The 9,264-nt window shown below is 55.7% G+C and overlaps 1 protein-coding gene across 2 annotated transcripts in view; it reads left to right on the forward strand.

The window, feature by feature from the left end:
* The window catches only part of asic1b (acid-sensing (proton-gated) ion channel 1b), a 32,020-nt gene extending 23,240 nt beyond the window's left edge, over nt 1–8,780 (forward strand). For both annotated transcript variants that reach the window (XM_042344276.1, XM_042344277.1), the window contains exons 4-11: nt 4,199–4,326; nt 4,599–4,749; nt 5,370–5,426; nt 6,082–6,235; nt 6,688–6,779; nt 7,659–7,738; nt 8,090–8,194; nt 8,583–8,780. In XM_042344276.1, the coding sequence (XP_042200210.1) occupies nt 4,199–4,326; nt 4,599–4,749; nt 5,370–5,426; nt 6,082–6,235; nt 6,688–6,779; nt 7,659–7,738; nt 8,090–8,194; nt 8,583–8,687 (872 nt within the window). In that variant the 3' untranslated portion in view covers nt 8,688–8,780. The remainder of the gene's footprint in view (nt 1–4,198; nt 4,327–4,598; nt 4,750–5,369; nt 5,427–6,081; nt 6,236–6,687; nt 6,780–7,658; nt 7,739–8,089; nt 8,195–8,582) is intronic.
* The last annotated feature ends 484 nt before the right edge of the window (nt 8,781–9,264 follow it).

The following is a 9,264-nucleotide window of genomic DNA, read 5'->3' on the forward strand; positions in this document are numbered from 1 at the left end:
CACCAGCCCCCCACCTCCCTCCCTCCCCTCGCCAGCCCCCATCTGCCTCCTTCTCCCCCAACCCCACACCTCCCTCCCTCTCTCCCTCCCTCTCCACCCTGGCTCGGGGTCAGACCCCGCCTAGAAAAGGGGTAATAATCGCGTCAGGCGAGCATCTCAGTGCACGTCGCAGGCTACACCGCAAAGTGTAGTGACTGTGTTTTGTAGGCGAACGTAAACTTGGATCGTTAACATGACTTCCCCGGTAGATAGCGCATCGGCGAGTTACGGTGTCACGTTGACAAGCTCTCCGCAAAGTTACCGGCCCGTTAACGTCCATTAGCTCCCCCAAAAAGCGTGGGACGGGGGTGGGGTGGGGAGGAGCTGAGGTTCTCCCAGCGCTGCATCCCCTCAAAAGATTTCAAGGGCTTTCGCACATCATGGCTGCCAAGCTGGAGTGGATCGTTGAGCTGGAGGGATTGTCAGCCTGGAACCCCGAGTGGGGGGGGTGGTGGGGGAGAGGAGAGAGAGAAGGAGAGAGAGGGAGAGAGAAAGAGAGAGAGGGAGAGAGAAAGAGAGAGAGGGAGAGAGAAAGAGAGAGAGGAACTCCCTTCCCTTTCAATTAATAATCCTTGCGGTTGACAGAGAGTCTACAGCGTTCAGATGTGGATCTTGTTCACATTGTCCAGCCTGAGGCGGGGAGATGTTTGTCAGCTCAGGGGATCGAGGGGATTCGGGGCAAAGGAGGGCAATTGGAGTCGAGGGTACAGAGAATGGCGGAACACGCTCGAGGGGTTGAATGGCCTCCTCATGTCCAGGTTTCCCGCCCTTGCCCCATATCCCTTAATACCCTGACCTAACAAATATTTATCTACCTCCGTCTTGAGTTGACTCCTTGATCGTTGCTTGGAGCTGTAGCGGCTTTACTGAGCTCTTAATTTATTTGCTCAACTGACGCAAACCCATTGACTTGGGTAATTGGTTGATTTTGCAGCATATGGGCCCTTCTCCTCGGCCGCAAAGTTTGTCAGTGACAGAGACCAACCTGGAGAGTCCCCTGTAGCTCAGGGGTTAGACCCCTCGCCTCGCACCCCACAGCCCCTGTAGCTCAGGGGTTAGACCCCTCGCCTCGCACCCCACAGCCCCTGTAGCTCAGGGGTTAGACCCTCGCCTCGCACCCCACAGCCCCTGTAGCTCAGGGGTTAGACCCCTCGCCTCGCACCCCACATCCCCTGTAGCTCAGGGTTAGACCCCTCGCCTCGCACCCCACAGCCCCTGTAGCTCAGGGGTTAGACCCTCGCCTCGCACCCCACAGCCCCTGTAGCTCAGGGGTTAGACCCTCGCCTCGCACCCCACATCCCCTGTAGCTCAGGGGTTAGACCCCTCGCCTCGCACCCCACAGCCTCTGTAGCTCAGGGGTTAGACCCCTCGCCTCACAAGCCACAGTCCCCGTAGCTCAGGGGTTAGACCCCTCGCCTCGCACCCCACAGCCCCTGTAGCTCAGGGGTTAGACCCCTCGCCTCGCACCCCACAGCCCCCGTAGCTCAGGGGTTAGACCCCTCGCCTCGCACCCCACAGCCCCTGTAGCTCAGGGGTTAGACCCCTCGCCTCGCACCCCACAGCCCCTGTAGCTCAGGGGTTAGACCCCTCGCCTCACAAGCCACATCCCCGTAGCTCAGGGGTTAGACCCCTCGCCTCGCACCCCACAGCCCCTGTAGCTCAGGGGTTGGACCCCTCGCCTCGCAAGCCAGAGGACCCGGGTCGATTCCCGGGCGGGTCGAGTCAGGGCGAAACCTTCAGCAAAGTTTCCTTACTCCCCGCACGCACAGCCACACGCGCACTCACACACGCCTCTGTTTACCCAGCAGGAACCCGCTTGTTAGTCGATTGGCGGATGGCTTTTCCGGGGTAGGGGGGGGTGTGTGGGGTAATAGTCCCTCCAAAAAAAAATAATAATAATGATTCCGCCACTCAATCCACGACTTGTCTGCGGGGGAACGCCGCTGGGCGCGACCGGCTGCCGCGTTTCGCCCGCAAAATACGCAGTCAGTCGCTGCACTTTACGGCCCGTGCCGCGCGAAGCGCTTCGAGACGCGAGGGTTATTGCTGCGGTTAAATTTGGCCGTCGGCTTTCTTGGCTTGTACCGCTCAGCGGGACCCGGCGCGGTGTTCCGTGATGGGAACCTGATGTGACAACGTACATCCCCTTTGGCTGTGCGCGAGACCATGTTGTTCGCAAATTGGCTGCTGCATTTGCCCACAAACAGACGGCAATTATCCTTCAACTGTTTGGACATTATAGTCTCTGACTCCATCGAACTGAAGGAATATTATTCTGTTGTTATCCCCTTCGTGTTATCCCCCCTTGCCGGCCACTCCCGATTCCCTGAGACGTCTCGAAGACGTGGTAAGGCGCCGTGTCAAATGCAAGGTTATTATTATTGGACTGTGACTGTGTGCGAACTCAAGCCCTGACCTGGGGATTGAACCCACTATTATTTTGGATTCGGAGGGGAGAGTGGTACCGTCTGAGCCAAGGCTGACACACTGAAGTGTACGTCTTAAAGGCATAATATACGATATAATCGGGACTTACACAGGGTCTCTCACAGCGGAGGGGATGTACCAAAGCTCTTGACAATTCGGGGCGAAATGTTGGGCAAGTTTCCTTACTCCCCCCCCCCCCCCCCCCACACACACACACACACACATGCACACACACACGCACACACACACGCACACACACGTCTTTGTTTACCGGCAGTCAGTAGGAACTCGAGTTGTTAGTCGATCTGCGGATCGCTTTTCCGGGGGTAATAATCCCTTTCAAATAATAATAATAATAATGTGGTCACTCAACCCACGACTGTTTGTGGGGACGTCGCCGGGCGCGATCGGCCGCCGCCTTTCACCCGCAAAACACGCAGTCGCTACACTTCGCAGGACATCCCGTGAAGCGCTTTGAGGCGTTCTCGAAGGCGTGACGAGGCACTGTATCAAATGCGAGGATTATTATTATTATTATCATCATCATCATTAGTATTTAAAGCAATTCCAGGGAATGCGTTGCCTCGTGATCACGGCGGATGGCGACGGCAGATTCCAGACATCACTCGCCTTCGCAAACGCTATGAAAACCCTCACAATCTTTGCCTCGTCTCGTTTAGTTATGTGCGAGTGTTTCTCTCTCTCTTTCTCTCTCTCTCTCTCTCGCGCGCTCTCTCTCGCTCTCTCTCTCTCTCTCTCTCGCGCTCTCCCGGGCATTGAAATTGGCAAGAGATGAACATCGCATTAGCTCTCACATCCTCTCATCTCGTCGCCTGAAACTATTATTATTTAACAGTGACGTGAAAGCCTGGCCTATAATTAATCGGCAGCTCACAGCGGGATTTGCGTACGGGCCGGCGGTGTGGGTGTGAGCGGAGTTTGAAATTATGAAATTTATTTTGTTATTTCTTTTTCTCCTGGTCTGGGGGCCAACACGTCAGCTTCTCCTTCGAAGTGTTTTGCAAACATAGCAGATGCGCGACGCCCTGCGCGTCTGCAGATCACATCTGCGCTCGCCTCGCAAGCCAGAGGGACCCGGGTTCGATTCCCGGACGGGGCAGGTCAGGGCGAAACCTTAGGTAAGACTCCACAGACGTACACACGCGCGCGCGCGCAGACACTCGGCGAAGCGCTTCGAGACGTCTCGGAAGACGCGATCGGGCGCCGTTGTCGAATACAAATGATAATAATGATGATAGTCGGCGCTCCGAGGTCACTGTGCTTAAGAGCAGCCAAACCAACCCCACGCAAACCAAACCAGCCAAGGCTTTTGGAGGTGGTGGGTGGGGGGTGTGTGGGGGGGGAGCCCAGAGTGTACGTTGGGGTAATTGTTGAAGTCAACCCAGCTCAAGAAAAGCACACAGCCTGGGCCACCCCACCCATCGGGGCTTTGGCTTGTTGGAGAGGGAGAGAGAAAGAGAGAGAGAGATGAGAGAGAGAGAATGAGAGCAAGAGCAACTGGTGTAGAGTGATAGCCATTGAGAGAAACTCCGTCCGAACAACAACAGCATTCGTAAAGCGCCTCTCACGTCGGGAGGACGTCCCAAGGAGCTGACCCACCCAGAGGCGAGGGCGGGAGAGTGAGAGAGAGAGAGAGAGAGAGAGAGAGAGCGCGCGAGAGAGACAGCGAGTGAGGGGCTGAGTCAGGCTGACGTCCCTGTTCTTCCCACAGACGAGACCTCCTTCGAGGCGGGAATCAAGGTGCAGATCCACAGTCAGAGTGAGCCGCCTTTCATCGACCAGCTGGGCTTCGGTGTTCCTCCCGGCTTCCAGACCTTCGTTGCCTGTCAGGAGCAGCGGGTAAGGGCAGGCGCGACCCCGAGACTCCGGGGACTCAGGAAGAATCCTTCCTCCCGGGAACGTGGGGCGGGAAGGTCGGGACGCGGAAAGAGCTGGATTTTTTTTTTCTCTCTGGTCAGCCGGGGTGAAGGGTGGGGTGGGGGGGGGCGTGCGGGGGTTGGTGTCTGACATAGGGAATCACTAAGGGAATTACGAGGCATTTTATTGACAGATCTCTGTCGTTTCCTCCTCGTCTCCCACCCCCACCCCCTCCCCTCCCACCCCACTCTCAGCTGAGATACCTGCCCCCACCTTGGGGTGATTGCAAGTCCACGCCAATGGACTCGGACTTCTTTGACACGTACAGCATCACTGCTTGCAGGATCGACTGTGAGACCCGGTATCTGGTGGAGAACTGTAACTGCCGGATGGTGCACATGCCAGGTAATCACTCACAGAACTGAGTCACAATTAACAATAATTAGTAACAATTAGTAATAATGAATGACAATTAGGTTTCTCTCTCTCTCTCTCCCCCGTCTCCTGGCCGACAATCGATTATTATTATTATTATTGTTATAAATCCCCCAAATAAATTTGCTCAATCGCTCGACTACGACTGTCTGTGGGGACGTCGCCGGGCGCAATTGGCTGCCGTGTTTGACCCACAATATACACAGTCACTGCACTTTACAGTGTGTCCCGCGAAGCGCTGTGGGACCTCTCGAAGACGTGATGAGGCGCTGTATGAAATGCCAGGATTATTACTATTGTTGTGATCGTCTATCGAGGAGAGGCTGAGCAAGTAAAACAAGGCAGGCGATGTCAGTCTACATTATTTAGGCTTTATATATCTGTATAGATCTGTACCTCAACTCCAAATTAACCGCCTCCATACCCCTGAGTTAATAAAAATCTAGGAAAACTTGACTAAGGGTCTCGCCCGGACCTGACCCGCCCGGGAATCGAACCCGGGTGCTCTCGCTTGCGAGGCGGGGTGGGCCCTTGACCACCGGGAGATATTAAGACCCTCGTCCTGACTGTCTCTGTCTTGGCTTCTTTAGGTGATGCTCCGTATTGTACGCCGGAACAGTATAAGGAGTGTGCAGACCCAGCCCTTGGTAAGAGGACATCTTGAGTTAGTCAGGTTGAGTTTCACCGCCCTATAGCCCCGTTGGAGCCAATAGGAATGGGCAGCCCACTTGACGGCAAAATACAAATTTGCCGTCCCTTTCACTTCCGGAGGGTCAGGTTGCAGGCAAAAGGAAGTCAGCGCTGGTGGCAGGAAGTGGACTTACCGTCTAGCAAACGGCTGGGGTTCAGTCTATACTCCAAAGTCATTCCCCCCCCCCCCACCCCTTCGTCGGTTTCTTAAGGGAACGAGCAGAGAAGCTGTTGTCAAGATTAAGGCCGAATGGGCTACATTTTGGACACTCCCCAAAAAATGGGACATCGACCGGGTAAATGGGGGTAGGTTCCAGGCGGAAAATCCCTAAACACCAAGGAAATTCCTTGGGGGAACAAAGAGAGGTTATAGGTTCGCCTAATGTCACCTGGAATCTTACAGCACAGAAGGAGGCCATTAGGCCCATCGGGGCTGTGCTGCTCTTTGGAAGAGCCACCAACTAGTCACCACTCGCCCCCCCCACCCACCACCCACCACCCACCTCCCCGCTCCCTTTTTCATCCGCTCACACCCATCCTGGTATCTCAGTTGCCAATCGCTGTGTGTGTGTGTGTGTCACTGGGTTTTGTGTGTGTCACTATCACGCACAGATTTCCTGGTGGAGAAGGACAGTGTCTTCTGCACGTGCGAGACACCCTGCAATATGACGAGATACGGCAAAGAACTGTCCATGGTCAAGATCCCCAGCAAAGCCTCAGCTAAATACCTGGCCAAGAAATACAACAAGTCTGAAGATTATATTGGGTGAGTACCTCAATCTCTCTCTCTCTCTCTCTCTCTCTCCCCCAACCACAACAACAGCGCCCCTCACGTAGGGTAGCGTCCCGAAGAGCTCGATGGTTGGGATCAGGAGGGCGGGGAGAGCGGGGGTAGGAGGGGGTGACCGGAGGCACGGTCGAAGAGGAGGGTCTTGAACGAGGCAAGGAATGGGAGTGGGGGGGGAGCGAGTCAGAGGGATGGTGAGATGGAGTTCTAGACGGTGGGGGCAGAGAGGCTGAAGGCGGGGAGGGCAAGGCGGGGCGGAGGACGTGAATTCAAGGGAATGCAGAGCAACCTGTGAGCGAGCCTTTGGCGGCGCGAGTGTGTGTTGGAGCGAGGACGGTTTGCGACGAGGAGACGCTGGACCGATCACCGTCCGATTGTCAGTCAGTCGCACCCACCCGAGTTGACGTGACTTCTTATTTCCTCGGCGTCAGGGAGAATATTTTGGTGCTGGATATTTTCTTCGAGGCTTTGAACTACGAGACCATCGAACAGAAAAAAGCTTACGAAGTGGCCGGGCTGTTAGGTGAGCTTGGAGTTTCTCGTTCCGGTCTCTCGGCTAATTCGCTTCTTTTCTTTTCTCCGACAAGGTTAAGACTCATCGTACAACGTCCTGAGTTGTGCCCCGATCTCCCGGCCCCAAAGTCCCGCTGAATATCCTATTATTACTGGAATAAGTTGGACGTAAATCATGTGTAGCTGATCCAAAGAGCCGGCGCAGGGCACGATGGGCCGAATGGCCTCCTCCCGTGCTGCCGAGGCTGAGCGCGACAGATTGGCGCGGAGCAATTGATAACGGAGGCACGAATCTGTTCCTGCAATTGCTCTCGCCTCTCGTAACGATGGCCCCAGAAATAACCAGGATTCGCGCTCTCTCTCTCTCTCTCTCTCTCTCTCTCGCTCTCACTCTCTCGCTCTCTCGCTGGCGGTCGCGTTTCACCAAGTCAAGATGTTGCTCGGTTCTCGTTGCTAATGAGGTAAACGAGCTCAGACCCCGGCAAGAGCTTGTCCATCGGAGGCTGCGGGATTATGGCTGTCATCTAAAAATGTCAGGAGGGCTTCACATGGGGGAGCTGACCGTAACACACGCTATCCGCCTCTCCCACACCCCTCTATTCACCCCTCCTAAACCCCTCCATTTCCCTCTCCCACAGCCCTCTATTCCCCCCTCCTAAACCCCTCTTTTCACCTCCTGAACCCTTTATCCCCCTCTCCCTTCTGGACACATCAAGCTCCCTCTTAAAAGACAAGGAGACTCTGAGGGTTCAGTGACCAGACTGCCCCCGGTTAAGTCTAGCCTTGCGTCTTGTGTGTGAGGGAGTGGGTGTGAGTTCACACCTGTGGGGGGGGGGGTTAATGGTGTTTCTCTCCAACTCCCGAAACCCAAATTGCTTTCTGCTCCAAGGTGACATCGGGGGGCAAATGGGTCTGTTCATCGGGGCCAGCCTACTGACCATCCTCGAACTCTTTGACTACGTTTACGAGGTAAGGCTTCGTGGAGCCGGTGGGAGGTAAGAACGGGCACGAATTGGATGTTGACAATGGCGCTTAACAATGGCGGAGCCACAAGGCCAAGCCAGGAGGAGGGAGGGAGGGAGCGAGGAAGGTGGGGGGGAGGTGACCGTAACCACATTCGAAGAGGAAGGTCTTCAGGCACGACTTGAAGATGGGGCAGGAAGAGGGTGAGGGGGGAGGGATTGAGGGAGAGAGCGATGGAGTTTCTGAGAGTGCGGCCTCCGACGGTGGACAAGAACCAGTTGAGCCGGGAAGAGAGGGGAGGTGAGGGTCTTGGGCTGCGAGGTGAGGGCTGACCCGCCCCTCGTGTTTGACCGACAGGTGCTAAAGCACAAGATGTGCGGGGTTTTGCGAATGGGAAAGCAACAGAAACGAAACAACAACGACAAAGGGGTCACACTGAGCCTGGACGACATCAAACGCCATGCAAGTACCCATCTCCGTTCTCCCTCCTCCTCATTCTCTTCCCCATTCCCCTGCTCTCTCTCTATCTCGCTCTCTCTCTCTCTCTCTCTCTCTCTCTCTCCCCATCGTGTCTGGGGTGGGGCGGGCAGGGCTGGGCTGGGGGACGTGGAGCTGGCCCGGAGCCCGCCGAGCGGAGGGAGCGGACAAGTTGGTAGAGGGGTTAGGAGGTAGGGGTGGGGGGGGGGGGGGGGAGCAAGGGCTTGGAGGGAAGGAGGGAGGGAGGGAGAGAGGGTGAGGCGGAGAGATTGAGTTCCAAAGGGTGGGGTGGGGAGCAGAGAGGCTGAGGCCCGATGGTGACGAGAGCTAAGGTTGACGGGCTGTTGTGTGTGTGTTGTGTGTGTTTCCGTAGAATCCGTGCGAGAGCCTGAGAGGACATCCCACCGGCATGTCCTACACAGCCAACATGCTACCTCATCACCCGCCTCGCAACACTTTTGAGGACTTCACCTGCTGATGGCGGTGACTTCACAGTCAGAGCCGCCACAACCACACACTTATCTCACCGGTCAACCAGCGAGAGGGGAGGGAGGAAGGAAGGAAAACAAAAAAGAAAATGAATGAATGAATAAATGAAGGAGAGTTGAGTGTAGACCTCACCCCACACCTCTCCCCCCTCACCCCCCCCCCACCCTCCCACACCTCTCCCCCACAAAGCGCTCGGGGTGGGGGGATGAGTGCTTGAAAGCCATTTCAAACCAACCCCTCGAGAGGACGCCTGCCACGCCATCCGATGACCCAATTGGGAGCCGAACAGTCCACGATCCAACCAAATGAAGAAACAAAATGGCGGCTTCAGGGGTTGAGACCTTCAGGAAACGCTCGCCATTCACGCTAACTTTGAGCGAAACGAAATGCTAGGAATCCTCTCTCCCTCTCCCCGTCTCTCTCTCTCTCTCCTCCTCCGTCCCTCTCTCTCTTTCTCTCTCTCTCTTTCTCTCTCTCTCTCTCTCTCTCTCATCCGAGCTCATCGTTTGACATCCCAAAAAAAGGGGGGAAGTTATATTTTGGCTTTTTTTTTATCTCGTTTCCAC

This window comes from Callorhinchus milii, unplaced genomic scaffold (genome assembly GCF_018977255.1).
Source record: "Callorhinchus milii isolate IMCB2004 unplaced genomic scaffold, IMCB_Cmil_1.0 Scaffold27, whole genome shotgun sequence".
NCBI classification, from domain to species: Eukaryota; Metazoa; Chordata; class Chondrichthyes; order Chimaeriformes; family Callorhinchidae; genus Callorhinchus; species Callorhinchus milii.